This window comes from Hesperophylax consimilis, chromosome 7 (assembly GCF_061612785.1).
Source record: "Hesperophylax consimilis isolate HC1 chromosome 7, BYU_Hcon_1.0, whole genome shotgun sequence".
Lineage (NCBI taxonomy): Eukaryota > Metazoa > Arthropoda > Insecta > Trichoptera > Limnephilidae > Hesperophylax > Hesperophylax consimilis.
In genome coordinates, this window is record NC_142842.1 from 4,467,809 (window position 1) to 4,487,791 (window position 19,983).

General features: G+C 36.2%; 1 protein-coding gene across 1 annotated transcript; it reads right to left on the reverse strand.

Moving 5' to 3' along the window:
- Positions 1 to 8,760: 8,760 nt before the first annotated feature.
- LOC149422182 (uncharacterized) lies at positions 8,761 to 14,063 on the reverse strand. Its single transcript, XM_089633643.1, has 7 exons — positions 13,913 to 14,063; positions 13,147 to 13,426; positions 12,008 to 12,472; positions 11,840 to 11,930; positions 10,657 to 10,824; positions 9,582 to 9,667; positions 8,761 to 9,286 (listed from the first exon to the last, which is right to left on the reverse strand). Exons 1-7 carry the CDS (start codon positions 13,962 to 13,964, stop codon positions 9,193 to 9,195), a joined length of 1,236 nt encoding a protein of 411 aa, XP_089489769.1. The 5' UTR covers positions 13,965 to 14,063; the 3' UTR covers positions 8,761 to 9,192.
- Between the last annotated feature and the right edge of the window lie 5,920 nt (positions 14,064 to 19,983).

The window sequence follows — 19,983 nt, forward strand, 5'->3', positions numbered from 1 at the left end:
CCAACAAGGGCGATATATCTCCATTTAGGCTACTCAGAGCGAGAATCGGGGCCGAAAAAATCTAAAAGGCGACTGGTCGCCAATTAAGCTACTTCAAAAACATCAATTTTAAACATGTCCCGAAATTCTCTAGCCACCCCCCCCATGAATTTTTTTATTTTCAGGGGACAAATTTTATTTTTTTGAAATACTCTAGTTACCCCCCCCCCCCCACGAAATTTTTATTTTCACGTAAAAATATCAATTTTAAACATGTCCCACCTAACAGCAAATTCGGCTACTTTACGCTACCTTATGTATGAGAAACGGCGATATTAGGTCAAGATCCGTTGGCAACACTGAATTACTGAACGTAAATTTCCGAACGTTTGCGTCGGCACAAAGTGTATGCAAGAGCTACGTTCCACATGACGTCATTAGGTTTTTTCCATTCGGTGTCTCCGAACGCGCCGGCTCGCATTCGGAACGTGCGTAAGGAATTTGTTCCGTTCGGAACTAAAACGAACGTGTGCGGCAGTTAATGTATTTTCTACTGATTCCGTGCATTCGGATGTCCGAATACGGAAAACGAATTCGGAAATCGAATACGGAAAACGTATGTATGCGGCCAGCCTAAATCATCGAAGTGTCCCTTTCCTTACACTTAACTACCTACATTTTAGTCACGTAATTGCCTACCCTCGGTCTGTGAGATGTCGACATTATATCGCCAAAGAAAATTATGGCAGTGGGAGATAATTTGAAATAAAACTAATTATTTTAGGGGTTTTTACTATTTATTGAAATTATAGAAACAAAAAATCAACGATCAAAACAATTTCAAAATCTTCATAAACTAAGAAAAAAGGAAAAAAAACAATATATTTAGAAAAAGAGATCCGCCATCATAGAAACATTAATTAGGAAGTTCTCGTTACTAATTTTCATAAATTCGATAATCAACTTAAACGTAAACACAAATTTAAAAAAAAAGTAGTTTCTTTTACAAAATTGTAATAAGGAAGTTGAGTCCATTTTTTTTATTTTTTTTTATCAATGTTCGCATTCAAACTTAAATACTGGTATTTTTTTTTTTTTTTTTAAGTTTGTTTTCATAGTTAAATTAATTCTCAAAGTTTAAATTTTATTAAGCCCGCCAAAACGAGCGGAATCCGAGCGGTAACAGGCGGGGTGTAGTGTGACGTCATTAGAACTGTGAAAACCACGTCGCTTAAGCATTATGTATGGAAAAAATTTTAATTCTTCAACAAGGAATTCCAGTAATTTTTTTACCAATAGTTGCGCGTGAGGTTTAAAATTGAATAGCCTTAAATGTGTACCCTTCACCCCCCTCTGCCCCTTGTCCCCTTTCCTTGATCCGGGCCCAGAGACAAGGAGTATTGTTCAGTGTTATCGTTGCATCTTACCCGCGAACATTTCGTCTTATATTGAAACCCGCATATGTTGAACTCGGCTGTGATCATTTTGGAGCACAATCGTCCAGTGAAACGGTTTTACCCGCCGCAGTGAATTTCACTGTGTTAAGTGTTAATGTTAATTGTATGCAAACTGATAAGAGAGCAGAACCAGCGGCTTAAGGGGAACGAGACCAGGGTAAGTCTTTGGCCTTTCCCACTCATTTTCCTCTTGCAAACACTAAGGCAATTCAATTCGTTTTTATTTGTCTTAGTCTATATCGCATCCGCAATACCGCAACCCCCCGCACAATTGCGTACGAAAGAGTTCCGCACAACCATCAAATTGGTCCAATTTCGAACCGGGTTATATTGTATTACTTTCGTTCGCAATTGCAATCTATAATCATTATTTGTACCAAAATCATGGCATTTGCATTATAAATGGGTTAAAATTTAGTCCGTCAAATAGTTATATTAAAAACGAATTACATTTAATTCCTCGTGGCAAATTATAGGTTGACAATAATTTAATCGTGTATGTAGGTACCTGGTTTAACGCAAGGAATCGTATTGTGTAAGTAGGTACTTGTATTCAATACTGAATTCTAATAATACGAGTACATACTTCGCTAGCGTTAAGTACGTAGGTATGTATTAACGACCGCTAACAATAGATAGTAAACAGAATAATAATATTCAGTTGTTATTGAGTTTAATTTGGAAACACATATCAGAAGAATTGTTTACTTTGATCAATTACGCTAGCGTTAATTCAATTATAGCGTTATTTAAATTATAATTAATTATTTGGGTTAATTATTTATTGCTAAATACATAATGGCCACTAAAGAAAAAAAGTTGAGATTACTGACGGCTCAGCGAGATGCGTTAGATGCACGTCTTACTAAGTTATTTGAACTATCAAATAAAATTTCCGACTTGAGTATTCTAGAGGAGTTTCTTTCGTTAGTTGAAACTCTAGACTTGACTAGAAGTAAGTATGAGGACATATCTCAACAAATAAATATATTAAATTTGGAAATCGATTCAAACTTTGAACCTGATTTTGAAAGATGGTTCAAGTTCGACGATATGTACGGACATATCAAAAGAAAAATATCGTTAAATCGGGAAAACACTTCGCGGGTGGTTAGTGAACAGAAAAAATGTAGTGTAAAACTCCCACCGATTGAATTGGCATATTTCGATGGGGAAATAAAAAATTGGCCCATATTTTATTCAAGTTTTATTAATACCGTACACAATAACGATACACTTTCGAATTCAGAAAAGTTATATTATTTGTTGGGAAAAATCAGTAACCGTGTTAAATCAACGTTCGCCGGGATCATTTTATCGCCGGAAAATTACGAAATTATTTTTAACTCGTTGATCGATAAATATAACGACAAAAGAGTAATATCTTCTGCATACATCGATCAAATTTTGGATTTTAAATCCTTTGCTGTTGCAAATATTAATAATCTGGAATCCTTCATTGATCATTTTGCGTCAGCTGTGGCAGCCGTTAAAAATGTAAATTTAGATAATTTGTGTGACTTTATTTTCTTACACATTGCATTGAAAAAACTTGATATGGACTCGGTGAAAGGATTCGAAACATACAATCGGGAAAATGAATTCCCCTCGTTTGAAGACTTGGTGAAATTTGTGCGTGAACAAGTTAAGATCTTGCAAAGAACCGGTTCTTCAAGGAAATCGGTGGAAAATAAAAGTGAAACGTTAAAACGGTCACAAAGATCGACGCATGCCTATATGAGCGCTGGTAGTGAGGAAAATCGTCAGCCTATTAAATGTTTACTTTGCAATAATTTATCGCATGGAAATTTGTTTAAATGTTCAGAATTTAAAAAATTGACTGTAAGGGAACGGTTCAATTTTATCAAAAGAAAGGGATTCTGTTTTAGATGCCTTAGTGATAGACATAAGGCTAGAGCTTGCAATTCAAATCAAAATTGTCATAAGTGTAATGACAAGTTTCATCATACAATGTTACATTTTGAAGAACAGGGTGCATCACACAAGGGGCAGTCAGACTCTCAAAATGCCCAAAGAATTGAAAACCAGAAAGCTGATCAATCGAATGATCCAAAACCGGGCTGCTCCAATTCTGATGTAGCTTTGTGTACTTTTTCAACTGTTCGATCTCATAGTCTAAAGACTCATTGTACTGTATTGCTGGCTACCGCACGAGTGGGAATAATAGACGCACAGGGAAATGAACATCTCGTTAGGTGTTTATTGGACAGCGCATCTCAGAGCAATTTTATTACTCGGGATTGTTGTAGAAAATTAGGATTTTTTGAATATCAACGCCCGTCTTGTTCCACCGTTAAGGGTATTGGAGGATCGTCTAAGCCCATTACAGGCTCCATACAGACCGAAATTTACTCTCGTTTCAATCGATCAATAAATTATAACATTACTTCATTGATTGTGAATAAAGTTACAGAGCGCTTACCTACCGCCAAAGTTGATGTACCTTCATTGTCATATTTGAATGACTTACCGTTGGCGGATGAGTCATATGGAGAACCAGGAGAAATTGACATGTTGCTAGGAGCCCAGCTCTTCCCGCATCTCCTGTTGTCAAAAAGGGTTCAAGACCCTTTTCAGAGGTATAATCTGCATGCTTTAGAAACAGTTCTAGGATACGTTATTTTGGGATCAGCACCAACTCGGGTTGAGGATAATGTTAGCGTATCTTGTTGTGCCATGCTAGAAGAACCAGATGATATTTGTCTCAAAAGATTTTGGGAATTAGAAGAGGTAAACGTACCGTCTATTAAAAGTCCTGAAGATCGTGAATGTGAGGAAATATATCAAAGAACAACCACAAGAGATCCTGAAAATGGAAGATATATAGTAACTTTGCCATTTAAAGGGGATGTTTCAACCCTTGGGGATTCATTTGCAATGGCAAAGAAACGTTTTTTATGCCTTGAACGTAAATTGGAAGCCTCTCCAAAATTAAGAGAAGCTTATAATAATATTATCAATGAATATTTAGAGAAGGATTATTTGACTCTCAGGACTTCAAATGAAGGAAATGAGATGCCTTCATACATAATTCCGCACCATGGAGTTGTACGAGAGGATAAAATCACGACCAGTTTGAGAATAGTCCTGGACGCTAGCGCAAAAACAAGCACTTCCGTGTCATTGAATAATATTTTATATAGTGGGGAAAATTTACAGGGAAATTTATTTAATATAATTATGAATTTTCGTGTATTCCCAATAGCTCTTTCAGCTGATATACGCAAAATGTTTTTGTGTATAGGAGTGAAAGATAGTGATCGGAGATATCAACGAATCTTGTATCGCTTCTCGCCCAGCGAAGATATTAAAACTTATGAGTTTAACCGCGTTTGTTTTGGTCTTACATCCAGCCCATTTCAAGCTTTACGCACTATCAGGCAATTGGCCTCCGATGAAGGAGAAGCTTTTCCTGAGGCTAAGAAAATTATTGAAGAATTTTTATATATGGATGATTTTGTATATAGTATGGAAACTGAAGAGGGTGCAAAGGAAACGTCCTCTCAGTTAATCGCATTATTGAAGACTGGCCAATTTGACCTTGTCAAGTGGACCAGCAATTCGCAAGATGTTCTGGAATCTATTCCAGATTCGCATCGCTTATCAGCGATAAAGGAATTTGATGAAGTAAGCATGCATAAAATATTGGGCTTATACTGGTCACCAAATTCCGATTTATTCTCGTTCGTCACTTCTACACCTAAAACAGGTTGTACAAAACGAAATATATTGTCTTGTGTCGCAAAAATATGGGATATTATGGGCTTCATCGCGCCTGTCGTTTTATATGCCAAGCTTTTAATTAAAAAATTGTGGCTACACAAATGCGATTGGGATGATGAGCCTCCCGACGATATTGTAAGGATATGGACGCAATTCTGTGAGGAACTTTCCTCACTGAATAGAATACAAATTCCGCGTCATACTGGCATCACGTCCAGTAGCATCGTAACCATTGTTGGTTTCGCAGATGCCAGCGAAAAGGCATATGGAGGTATAGTGTATTTCCATGTCCAAAATCATGAAGCAATTTCAGTACATGTTGCTTGTGCAAAATCGAAGGTTTCTCCTGTGAAAATTGTTTCTCTCGCACGATTAGAACTTTGCGCTGCATTAATACTTGCAAAATTAATGCATAACGTAATAGAAACCTTAGAAAAACGCTTGAAAATTGAAAATATATACGCATTTACTGATTCCACTGTAGCACTTTGTTGGATTCAGTCTTCTCCGCACCGTTGGGGGACATTCGTGGCTAATAGAGTTGCTAAAATTCAATCTGAATTATCAGCTACCTGTTTTAATCATATCGCAGGCACAGATAATCCCGCTGATTGTCTGTCACGAGGGCTTACCCCCAATCAGATTTTAGATCACCCGCTATGGTTTCATGGCCCACCGTGGATGAAATTTAGGCCTGAACGGTGGCCCATTACCACATTTGATGTCAACATGGTCACAGAACCACCCGAACAGAAGTCTATTTCGTTAGTAATGACTTCTGGTTTAGAAGAATATGATATTCTAACCCTGTCAAAGCGCTTTTCCTCGTGGAATAAATTATTACGATGTTTGGTTTACGTATTTCGTTTTCTTAAGGTGTTGCCATATCGAAAATATATAAGTGGGTCAGATTTAGAGTTCGTTGAGCTTAAAATATTGCGCGAAATACAACGAGCGTACTTTCCCGGGGAGTTGATAAATCTACAACAAGGAAAAACGTGTAAACCCGTATTTCAACGTTTGAGACCGTTCTTGAATGACGGACTCATAAGGTTGGGAGGTCGTTTAGTTAATTCGGATTTAAATTATGATCAAAAGCACCCCATAGTTCTCCCGCGAAAGGATCACGTTTTAAATTTGTTGGTTGATCATTATCATAAAATTCATTGTCACTCGGGTCCCGCATTATTAATGTCTATTTTGAGGCAAAAATATTGGATACTGTCAGCCCGTAGTTTAATTCGAAATCGAGTACATAAATGCAATTCGTGTTTTCGGCTACGCCCTAAAACAATTGCACCTTTAATGGCGGATCATAGAGGTTGTCGTGTCATTCAGTCTATAAAACCATTTACGCATGTGGGTATAGACTTTGCCGGGCCTTTAAGGGTAACCGTATCACGTGGACGTGGAATTCGTTCTCAAAAGGCGTATATTTGCTTATTCGTGTGTTTGACAACAAGAGCTATACACCTTGAATTGGCGTCAAGTTTGAGCACCGAATGTTTTCTGAACGCATTCAAACGATTTCTTTCTAGGCGTGGTCCTGTGTCAAATTTATACTCAGACAACGGAACTAACTTTGTTGGAGCCAAGAGAAAATTGAATGAATTGCACGCATTTTCGTCATCTTCACATTTTGGTGAAGAATTCGCAAGTATTTTGGCCAATAATAGAATAAGCTGGCATTTGAATGCGCCAATAGCACCCCACTTTGGAGGAAATTGGGAATCCAATATTAAAAGTATGAAGACTCATCTTTTTCGGGTAATAGGAGATCAGATTCTATCGTTTGAAGAGGCAACTACAGTACTTGCACAAGTAGAAACCATTCTGAATACGAGACCATTGTGTAGAACGCTCTCTTCAGACCCCTCCGAGCCCCTTGCGTTAACGCCAGCTCACTTCTTGACGACAACTCCCTTAAAACACCTGCCCGCCATGGAAATCGAGAAGGATAATTTGAACCTTCTATCGCGTCATGATTTACTCGATAAATTAATTCAATCATTCTGGAAGCGATGGAGATTAGATTACTTGCATACTTTGCAAGTACGTCCAAAATGGAATACTCCTGCTAATCCAGTAAAGGTTGGCTTAGTAGTAATAGTGGGAACTGAAAACGCCCCACCATTACATTGGCCGTTAGGTATTATCGATGAAGTTTTCCCCGCAAAAGATGGAGTAATTCGTGTTGCTCGTGTCAGAACAGTGCTGGGATCTTATATTCGCCCAGTAATACGGCTATACCCTTTGCCAACTCAATAGTAGTCTAGTAGCATTAGGTTTAGTCAATGTAGGTTAGGAAATTTAGGATAACTGTAGGTTATGTTAATTTGTTTATATGATAAATGCCATGACAATGCGGTTTTAAAAGGGGTGATTTCGCACCCTTTCAAGGCGGGGGGGATAGTTGCGCGTGAGGTTTAAAATTGAATAGCCTTAAATGTGTACCCTTCACCCCCCTCTGCCCCTTGTCCCCTTTCCTTGATCCGGGCCCAGAGACAAGGAGTATTGTTCAGTGTTATCGTTGCATCTTACCCGCGAACATTTCGTCTTATATTGAAACCCGCATATGTTGAACTCGGCTGTGATCATTTTGGAGCACAATCGTCCAGTGAAACGGTTTTACCCGCCGCAGTGAATTTCACTGTGTTAAGTGTTAATGTTAATTGTATGCAAACTGATAAGAGAGCAGAACCAGCGGCTTAAGGGGAACGAGACCAGGGTAAGTCTTTGGCCTTTCCCACTCATTTTCCTCTTGCAAACACTAAGGCAATTCAATTCGTTTTTATTTGTCTTAGTCTATATCGCATCCGCAATACCGCAACCCCCCGCACAATTGCGTACGAAAGAGTTCCGCACAACCAACCAATGTTAACCGTCTATTATAATTGATGTTATTAAAAAAAAAAGAAAATTGATTAAGATTTGATAGTTAAATTAATATTTTAAGTTAGAATATTTGCTTTTCACGCCCGGTACGGTATTGCCGTCGCTACTTGTTGACGTTCCCCGCGCGAATTCAGGACCACCGCGCAGAAAAGTAGAGACCAAAAGTAAAATAACGGTTTACAGCCCAGTTCACTGTGAGACTTTTCTGAGCGGCCTGGCGGCCTGAAGTGTATCATATGCTATGTGACATGTATAATAATAAAAACATCTATGTTATGCAATAAACAACATATTATTATAAAGCACTATACGAATATGTATCTTTAGAAATCCATTTCATATAATAATAATAACAAATACGTACATATATTTGACAAACCCAAATAAACCTTTGGCCTATACACCTCTCTCATCTAAACCGACCATCTCTCATGTAATAGAAAGAGATGCACCATAGGTGTTCCGTTGTACGTACGAGTCACGACACATGTGACGACAGAATTCTTTCGACCAATCGTGGAGCGTATACAGTCTATTGCTATTGAATGCTTTTTCAAGAACGTTTAACTAATTCTAAGAATAATAATATAGAAATATATTTATATATTTAGAATCGATATTTTTTGATCTACATGAACATATTTTTTATAAGTCAAAATATTTTTCACTCAACTTCCTTATTATAACTTATTACCTATCCCGGTCTCTCAGAGCGATCTCAGAAGTTTTTTACTCACCAAATGCAAATACGCACACCTGTGTCCTCAAAGAGCGCAGGCACGGCATTGCGGGTGGCGGGGAAAGAAGGTACATGGACGCATGAAATGTAAAGAAGCGTGCACACTTAAGAGTTATTCACGAAAATAATATTACTGGTGTCTGAGAACGGGGATAGGCAGTTAAGGGATAATATGTTTTGCCATTTATTATTTTTCAAATGTAGTTATTATACATTCTTCAAATACAATATAATATTTTGAAAATAATGACAGAAATCAATAACAATTTTATTTTACTAAGCATTCTAACATTGAAGTGATTTTAAAAATTTTGATAGAAACTAAATTCATTTGCCTTTGTAATTTTCTTATTTTTTACTATTATTTTGTTTAAAAATCTAAATAGTTTTGTGAATAAAGTTTTTAAAGGCCATGTCCCAGTGTTCTTGTCTGGAGGTGGTGACATTTTCAGGGCATTGGTTTTGAAGTTTTCTGTGAAAGAGAGACAATATATTATTTTTATGACACCACCGACTGCAGACTTAAGTGTGTCAATCTGCAATATGCTGTGAAGGTGACGTTGTAAATTGAGGAGGATATATAGGAAAGATAAAAAAAAGGTTGTATAATTTTTTTTAATTGAAAGAACCGATGACGAGAAGAAAAAGAAAGATGTTATATAGTTGACACATTCGCACAAGAGATTGGGAGAATGTTAAGTTGGTTTTATGGAAAGGAATATGGAAAGTTTCCTAGTAGACGGTGATTGATATTGATTTTGACTCACCTAACTTGTTCTTCGCACTCTTCTAAACTCGCTTCACCATTGCTGAGACGGGAGCCAAAACCGCTGTAATACGATATGTAACGTTGCTGGAAGATATAATTATATATACATTAGTTTTGAATTGGAAAACTATCCGGGACAGGTGATAATTATTGCTTGATCATGAACCAAAATAAACAAACATTTAACTGTTGGTGTGCCGATGCAAAATCTTCACCGTACATCAACTGATTCTATTTTCTTTTCTTGCAAAATTATGTTTTGTCATTATGCCGTCTTACCAGATACTGTGTTTATTTATATATTTAAAAAAATTATATAATCTACCATATGATTCGTGGACTTGCAAACCCGCTTTTTGGAAATCTGAAGATTTTTGGCAAATTTGGCATATCTGAAGATGGTTGCCAAAAACTGTTTGGAACACCTCGATCATAAAAAGAATTTACATTTTTTTTTAAATTATTTACATTATTTTAAATATTTAAACAATAAAACATTATTCTTTAAAAATATTAACATTATACTTTCAATGTATTTCAAACACTTTTTGGGAATGTGTCAAAACGAGCAGAAATTTCTAGAGCGGGTTTTGCAACTCCATGATTGACTCATAATTTAGTTTCCCCAGAATAACTAGTTATTTTCAGAGAAATGATTTTTTAAATGTATCCTTAAGGATTCACTGGCGTTCAAGATGTCGATGCCTGACAAAAGATTATGTTTGGAGATTACTTTCAACACAAATATATCTGATTTAAGTAGATCTTTCACAGAACTTGAATATTAACTTTGAAATTTGATGTTCCAAGTTCTGTGAAAAAACTGGCCATAAGTTTTTCTAAGGCCTAGAATCAGCAGTTAACGGGGACCATTTTTGAAATGGCAAATATGAAAATATTAAAAATGGCGCCGATAACTGATTTTATAACAATGTCTACTGTGACAGATTCAATCAAATCAACCATAATTTGAAGAATTTTGAGTGGTCGATATTTTAGATAGTATCTTATGTTGATAGACTTATTATCCGTGATGTCGATATAGTGTTATATGAGTTTATGGAGTTTGTTACCTGCAAGTTCTTAGTGAATGTTTGGTCGGTCAACATCTTGGTAGCGATCCTCAGTCCTCTGGCTAGCGTGTCTACGCATGAGATGTAAGACAGGAACAAGTCCTTCGCATCCACACAGTCTCTGTTGGGGACCACTCGAATGCTGATTCCTCCGGGTTGAATACCTCCCTAAAATAAGATTACTCTGTCGGTCATTTTCATTATAGGTATTAAATCCTGTTTTATTCGAATATTCCATCAATAACATAACTTTAGAAAGAGTCACGGAAATGAGAGATCTTGGAATTATTTTGGACGAAAAACTAAGTTTCACCAATCATGTCCATCAAATTGTGAACAAAGGTATGAAAACACTAGGCTTCGTATTAAGAACAACTAAAAACTTTAATTCTTTACAAGCCATTAAACTATTATACGTATCTCTAGTAAGAAGTCTAATTGAATATAACTCAGTAGTTTGGTCTCCATCTTACAAAATTCACATTAACAACATTGAGCGAATACAAAAAAAATTTCTACGTTTTATAAATTTTAAATTAAATATCCCTGTCGAAGACTTAAAATACAATTTCTTATTAAATACCTTAAAAATACATACATTAGAAGATAGACGTAAAATAAACGATTTAACGTTCTTATTCAAAATACTTAACTCTAAATTCGACTGTTGTGAACTCCTGCAACTTATAAACATACATACACCCACAGTAACAACACGACAAAATACAATATTCTACAGCAGCACACATAAGCGTAACTACATTGCCCACTCTCCGATAAACCGACTTCACACCATGGGAAATCATTACTTGGGTGATGTTGACATATTCAATACCAACTTGGCAAGTTTTGTGGATCATTTAAAACATTTATTTCATCAATACTCCTAAACACATCATGTAAACCTACAAATAGCTGTAATTTTCTGTTTTTGTTTCTTGTGTTTGTATGACTTGTTGCATAGCTTTTATCAAATGTAATTTTTTTTTTGTAACTTTTAAAGTATCTGTCAAATTAAAATTATGTATACTACCAACCATGTAAAAGCCCTCTGGGCGTTAAATAAATAAATAAATAAAAATAAATAAATTCTCCACCACAGTAAAATGTAATCTACAACCCTAAGAGTTGGATAGAGGAAGAGGTTTTGTTGCAAGAATCTATGGTGTAGTTCTAACCTTACCTGTTCAATTATATTTTTCATCATCAATGTGGCATCCTTAACATCCAACTGATCATTCGGGGTGATTTCAATAGATCCGGTAACATTGTATCTGCAGACAGAAAGATACATGAGCCATTTTGCATGCATAGTATAAAAAATACTGTTAAAAGACAAAACTTTACTCACGTTGAACTTATATAGAATTGGTAGCCAGGCTTGGTACAGATCTTGTAATGGCGATCTAAATTATAATGCTTCAAAAAGCAGAGTCCGCTCGTCACATCCCAGGTATAATGGCGCATTCCTCTGCCATCATTCATATTGATTAAGTCGTTAATCTTGCAATCAGTCTCGCAAGAATGATTATACAACATATTCTCCGAGTCAGATTTCTTCCAAGGTTGAAGGAGCAACTGCCCCCTGTAGCCGAGCCTCTCCTTGAAGTCTGATGTCATTTTCAACAAACGGGCAAAGTGTTTCATCTCTTTGGGAATGTCGGTGTTCAGCAGACTGTAGCAGCCCTCCCGGCCGGCCCAGATAAGGAAGCATTCAGAGTTCAGTTTGTGAGAGGTCTCCAGACATCGCTTCACCTGTTGGGCTGCTTGCATCATGATGTTTGAATCGTAGCTGGTTGCTGAACCAGAGGCATACCTTGGAATATGATAATTAAATCAATTAAGAAGCCAAAAGGTCAGAAATGCAAAACATTACCCTCTCAGTAATCCGCCAATCCAACAACTATAATCTGTTTTTTTACTAGTTGAAACCACAATATCGAGCTCTATAATTAGGTATTCGTGTGTCAAATTCAGTAATCCGCCGCATGCCTAGACTCGAGTGCCAAATTTTGTTCACCGATGGACTGGGTTATCTTACATACTCTGTTATTATACTGCCCATCTAGCTTGCTCTCGCTGGCCATTTTACCAGTAACCAGGATTAATTATTTTATTCTAGCGACGGTTTCAATTTGTTTCGTTCTGCCACATTTTTTGCTTGAAATTAAACATGTTTTATTTTTACGAAAAACCTGTTTTTATTTTTGCATATGTTATATGTATGCATCCGTCGCTTTCACTAATTGAACACTTGCACAGTTTTTGGGGTGGCAGATTAGTTAGAGAGTAGGTACTAAGTTGATTGAAATTCATGTTGCAATTTATCTGAATGTTGTCCCTGTTCTGTTGCTTTTAATTTGTCTGAATTGAATAAATTATCTAATCATATTATTTTAGAAAAAAACAGAAATCAGAGAAAGTTGTGTAATTTGTATAATGCCAAAGCTTTTGCTATTGATAGTTAAGATACAGTGATGTTAATCTTACTTGGGACTTGTGTGCAAGTCTGGTGCAATCCACAGCGGCTTAATTCCAGTTCTCTGCTGCATCTCCTGAAGAAACTCGGTGATCTCGTCAGTGCTGATCACATTCTCTTCGAAGGTGTCCATCTCCGGAATCAGGTCCCTGTCGTAGGCGCTCCAGTGCTTGATGCCTAGCTTTGTGCAGAACTCAAAACCCGCCTTCAAGTATCGCTTATAATTCTCAAGGGACTGACTGTGATCGTCCCAGCTTCGATGGAATGTAGGCTTTCCGTAGGAATCCATTCCTTAGAAAAGAAGAAAGATAAACAAGATAATTTTAAAAGGCAAGCTTTGAACTCTTGGTGGGGATTTATTAAAGTACCAACGCACATGTACGTAGAAAAAAAATGGTATAGCATTTTCATTGAGTCCTAAAGCTTTCTGAATAGAATCTTACTGAGGAAGCTGGTAGAACTGTTAATAGGACACTGCAATCTCAGGAGTTACATGCAGTTGTTGTGAGTAGAAAGCACCAACACCAGTAGGCAGTGGAAAGAGGATGAAGAAATGATGCAGAATCATCAATGATGCCAGAGTCCATTTTTATTTATTTACGTTACACCTCACAAAAGCTCCCTGTTTTGGGGAAGTGCAAAGGCAGGGCAACTACCTAACAGGCTCCATTGAAATACCTTTAGAATAGACTCAGCATGAAATATAGAATATGTACAGAGCTATGCAAACTGACTAATAAATACTAAACTGAATCAATAATAATAACAGGTTCTCACCATTGTATTTGAATGCCGTGAGGGACACCGCAGGCCGGATCCAATCCTCCATTGTACGACCGTGCACCCTCTCGCTGGCGTTGAAGTAGCGATAGCACAGCGTCTCGTCATAGGCAGCTGTTTCGCCCTTGTACTCTATCTTATTTATACCTTAGCCACAATTATTATTAATTCATTAGCTTATTATTTTTAACCCACAATTTACAGTTGTGAAATTATTGGATGTTGCATTATAATTTCCAGAAAAAATTACATTTATACATATATGTAGTTGAATAATCTGAAAAAATGTTTATTGATCATCAATGCACAATTACGTACAAAAATGATTAAGGGTAAACTTAAAAGAATTCAAAATCTGCTCTTTCATAGTTTTAAAATCCCTTTCACTTTGCAGAGCCTCGCCTTGAACTCGTCTCTTGTCACTTCCGCCCTCCCTTCAACCTCTCTCGGGGGTCAATATTCGCCGCCTTTAGTTAGATGAAGATATCTCCAGCAGCCAGTTCGTCCTGAGTACCTTCCCAACTACCTTGAATAGAGCTATAGAAGTTCCAGGTACCCTGTACTTATCCCATGGCTATAAAAGTTCTTGCAACTTACATGCGAAAATCATTAAAAATAAAAGAGTTAATCAATGTTCTTTAGCTTCATTCAGATAATTTATTTATTTAAAGACGATAACAACAAAAGTGTTATCGAATAATGTATTAAACAAGAAGTTCTCGATCAATTTCAGTGTCCGTTATTCATGCTCGTATAATTACTAGACCTTATGACCCATATTGCAGGAAAAACGGTATGCGAAAATATCTAATGTTTATTTTACAATTATATTATTTCAAAATATATAAATACCTAATGTTTGTTTTCAAACCATGGATCGATAATAAATTTCCTTAACCGTTTGAGTGCCAAAAAATTCATACATTTGCTTGTAAAATGCCACCAAAAAAACATTATTTTCTATGAAACTATATATTTTTTTAAAACCCCATAAATTCTTTGAATTTTCAAGGATTTCGATAAATCAAAATATGATATTGGTTTAGAATCACTTGGAGGAATCCCGAAGTCCAGGCGTTTCGAAAAAATGAGAATTTTCGGTAGAAAAAATGGTTCTGGGAGGTACATTTGAAAATGAGTAACTTCCGGTGTTACTCTCCATTTCTTGGTCACGATCCGAAGAATTACTGGAAATTCGCATCCTGCGGTTGGGAAACACAGGTATGACATCACTCTCATCAGAGCTACTCTTACTCGAACTTGAATTAGAGGAGTGGAAATCGTCGCTCCCGCTGTCAGACATTTCAGAGGACGCCCTCGACGTTATATTTTTTCAATTAAATAAAATAAAAAAAATAATAAATGAATCTGAAATTTAAACGGTTTACTACGATCTTACAACTATTAAGATAATATTAGAATAATATTTACCAACGCCGCAGCACCACACCCGACGTACGCGCGAATCAGAACACGACTGACGAATCGACAAAAGTCGACGATTGGCAATCAAACGGTTAATATCTATTGGTTCAAAAGTATGCTACCAATATAGATACAAAATATTTGAAAAGGAGTCAAATTATTTTCAGAGCATTTAAGAAAATACATAATTCGGGAAAAACACATTTTACATTGATATTTTATAGTCCAGTCAGTGGGGGATAAAAAGGGGCTCCACCTTGCAAAAGGTTAGGTAGTAGCGATTTTTACATATGTTGTTAAGATTGGGACTCCAAAGAAAAAAAAAGTTTTCGACTTTGGGGGGGTCGAGCTCGACCCGCCATCTTGGATTGAAGGTACCCAAATTTGGTTTTTTCAAAATAATTATGAAGTGGTTGATTTTACAACCAAATTGTTGAACGCAAACTTAAAGACAACTAAATTACCTACATTTTTATAGAAAGTTTTTTTTTGTAAGTTTAATAGGTAACGAGTTACAGCGGTTGAAAGAAGAAAATGTTGACAAAAAATTGTAAAACTCCAGTTTTCTAGATAAATTTTGTACAAACATATTACACAATATCATTTTAATGTATTTCTACGTTACAATATACTTATATAGCATAATCCGTGTGCTCGATGACGTTGATTTGTTATAGTGGGATCCTAGTCTACAGCTGACTTGGCAACACTGATTGAGTCCTGGTTACGATCGAAGAAGCACATGTCTGCAGATGTTCTTTTCGATGAAACAATGCCAGTTCAAGTTTCACAAGAACGATTTTTAGCCAATGAAAATAACAAAGTCCATCTGATTTCGATGCTTACAAAGCAATTTATACAGGATGATTTTACAGTTAAGCAGGCTGAAGAAGATGCTGATGAGTTGATTGTCAATACTGCGATTTCCTTGTGTTCATCATATGACGCTGTTTTCATTATTGGCGAAGACGTTGATCTCCTAGTTCTGCTGACAGCATTAGCACCACCCAAAAGTAGTATATATCTTCGCAAACCCGGGAGAGGCAAAACTTTTGAAAGACTGTATTCCGCGAATAGTGTGAAATACAAAGAGGCGGCTGAGAATATTCTGTTTCTTCATGCCTTTAGCGGCTGCGATACAACATCGTCCTTCTTCAACCAAGGAAAAACAAAATTTTGTTCAAATATTGAAGACAATATTAGTGATTTCTAAACGAAAATCTGAAACAGAAAAATCAGAAAAGGAAACGGTCACATCTGGGACTCGAACCCAATGAAAAAATAAGATAGGTTTATCTAAATAGACACTGTCTGGATTGCATTTAGTTCGGGTTGAATCTTGCGATCATACATAAAGATAGTTGCCAATAAAAATGTGCGGTGAAAAAATGAAGACAATGTTAGTAGTTCTTATTCGAAGTATGATACAGTTAAAAGTGACCGAGGGGAATAGGGTCCCATTAGCTCAGTTGGTAGAGCACTGTCACGGAAAGACAAGGGTCCTGGGTTCGAGTCCCAGATGTGACCGTTTCCTTTTCTGATTTTTCTGTTTCAGATTTTCGTTTAGAAATCACTAATATTGTCTTCAATATTTAAATATTACAATTTGAGGTTTTACTCAATAAAGTTCTTCCGAAAAATAAAAATTTTGTTCGCTTGTGCAAAACGACACAAGACTCGATGCCATGATAGGAATCTTAAAACAACATGATGCAACACCAGAAGACATAGCAGTTGCAGGAACACGCTTTCTTGTTGCTTTGTACGGGGGTGACATGGATAAGCAAACCTTGGAAGAAGTCCGCTACAAACGTTTCGCAAAGTCGACAACAAAAAGCAAATTCAATCTTGCCTCTTTGCCACCAACGAACGACGCTGCACGGTACCATGCATTTAGAACGTACCATCAAGTCCAAAAATGGTATGGAATCCAAAAAAATCCAGAAAACTGGGGCTGGAAACGTGACATCAACGGGCTTGTTCCAGTAAGAATGACAAAGAAACCAGCACCCGAGACTTTATTAAAATTTATTTCATGCAATTGTAAAAAAAGATGCGGCGTTGGATGTAGCTGCAGGAAAGCTGGATTGAAGTGTTCTATTGTATGTGGGTGCTGTAATGGTCAAACATGCCGAAATTCGCCAGAGGTTCACATCGATGTCGAGGACGAAGAAGAAAAGATTTTGTCAATGGAAGCCCAGAATCTTAGTATCACAGGCAATGAGTTAGATGATGACATTGATGACGAAGACTGTTATTAAGTAACATAATTTATAGTAACATAATTCATAGTAATGTAACATAATTTCGAAATCTACCATCGCTGGTATATCTGTGGAGTAGACCTACTGGGGATACCACAATAAAAAATGCGCCATGTTCTCTACTTCATGGTGGTGTGGAAATGAGTTAACAAAATTATTATAATTATGTAATGAATAACCCGAAAAAATTACAAAGTTAGGAATTTCATCATTTTTTAGAAAAATATTCACATTCCGCCACTGTAGCTCGTTACCTATTAGACTTTAAAAAAAAAATCTCTACAAAAAATGTAGGTAATTTAGTTGTCTTGAAGTTTGCGTTCAACAATTTGGTTGTAAAAACGACCACTTCACAATTATTTTGAAAAAAACAAATTTTGGCACCTTCAATCCAAGATGGCGGGTCGAGCTCGACCCTCCCAAGGTCGAAAACTTTTTTTTTTCCTTAGAGTCCCAATCTTAACAACATATATCAAAATAGCTACTACCTAACCTTTTGCAAGGTAAAACTCCCCACTGACTGGACTATTATGGGGGAAGATAAAAACAGTGTTAATTTACACTGTGGTTAAAATGCGTGCAATGTAGGTACTTCATAATCAGAAGGGAGGGTTTTTGATTTATACAGCGGCGACCAGCCCCGCGCCCCGAGGCTCTCCCTTCTTCATTATACATTTTTCTTGACGAAGAAACCATTGGTTTTGAAAAAAGTCGATCCTTTTTTCTTGTATACAAAGTATTTTATTTTCATATAATTAAAATGACGCCACAAAGTGATTTTGCGATTATTGAACATAGAGAACATAAAACATAATTTTTTAACGCTTAAATATTTACAAAATTTATCATTTTGACTTTCCTGTTATATTTTAAGGTTAAACTCAAAATTTGTTATAATCTACACATTCATAGATGGCAGTATGACCAAATAACACGTCCTCGTGTATCCTTTTCTATTGTGGTCAAACATATAATACAAATAGATTTAGAAAGAGAGAACAACAAGCTTTATTTTTGCATTTAAAAGTTTATTATAGACGCCCCCCCTACAATTTTAAATAATTCTATAAAACAGAAAACAGCCACTCAAGATTTGAAATTTTTTTTAAAAAGGCAAAGTGACAATTAAACCTTTATAACAAGCATGTCTAATTGAATATGGTTAATTTTTACTTTTGCATAAAATGGTAAATTAAATTTACAATAAAAAAGCATTGAAGCGATTTTAAAAACTTTAACTTTAGTTTGTGTTAAAATTGTTTTAAATATTTTTAATTGTATATGTGCATTTTCAATATTAAAATATGAAAGAGCCATTCATCTGCTTACAACAATAGTGTTTCATTTTGTGATTTGTTTATAAAAAAGCGAATCTATTTGAAATTAAATGTTTGGACGGGAATAGCTGTAAATAAATCTACAAACTGACTGACGTGAAATCACATTGTCGTTACCTGGGAAGTACTCCGTAACCTCAACACTCCTCACCGGTTCCCGCACTGTCTTCTGCCTCTTATTACACGGCTGGACGTACGTGGCCATGGCTGCCTCTCCAAAAGTAATATTATTATTGTTAATATCTTCTTCTACAGATCGGCACTACCAACCTTTAAGATGGACTTTCTTTCTAAGGGCCAAGAATCCTGGTGGCATCCTTTTATAAGGAGTTCTATGGCCTACTTCTCCACAAACTGTAGATTTTACATGCCTTTGTTCCAAGAAACCTGATACTCCGGTAAACCTGTTTTCTAAGAACAGCGTTGTATTGAGTTTACACCCATATTGAGTTATGCAATAGGAATTAGGTTAAGGTGTTGCATTTCAAAGCTTTATACACTCATGTGGCAGAAAAGTATGAATACTTTTAAATATCTATTCTTTTCCGAAACTCCCAAACGATGGAGCTCTGACTTATTAGCGATTACGAAGACTTTTTTTGTCTACAATTTCCAGATTAATACGACTTGTATTTTCAGCACGCAAGTCATTCCTATCATGAACTACGGAGCTTGAAATAACTATCTAACTAAATTAGATTAGACATATTATTCTTATTTATCAAGTCCCCGGCGTTGTCCAAGCTTTAAACAGAGTTTTTCGAAATCTGAGTAGAATAATTTTTCTATTATTTTATTTAAGTGTGCAAAATTTCATCAAGAAATATCAAAATTCTGTAGAAAGGGGTGGGAAAAGGGGATGAAGGTGGTTTTTCAAAATCTCATGTAGACAGTCACCTTCCTCTCGTTTTGAAGATCGAGGGTCCAAATTTCATCAATCTCGGAATAAAACTGTTGATTTGTATAAAAAATAAAACCACTTTGCCATGGACCCTCTTCTTTATGAATATATATTTACATACATCTATTTTAATTTCACTTT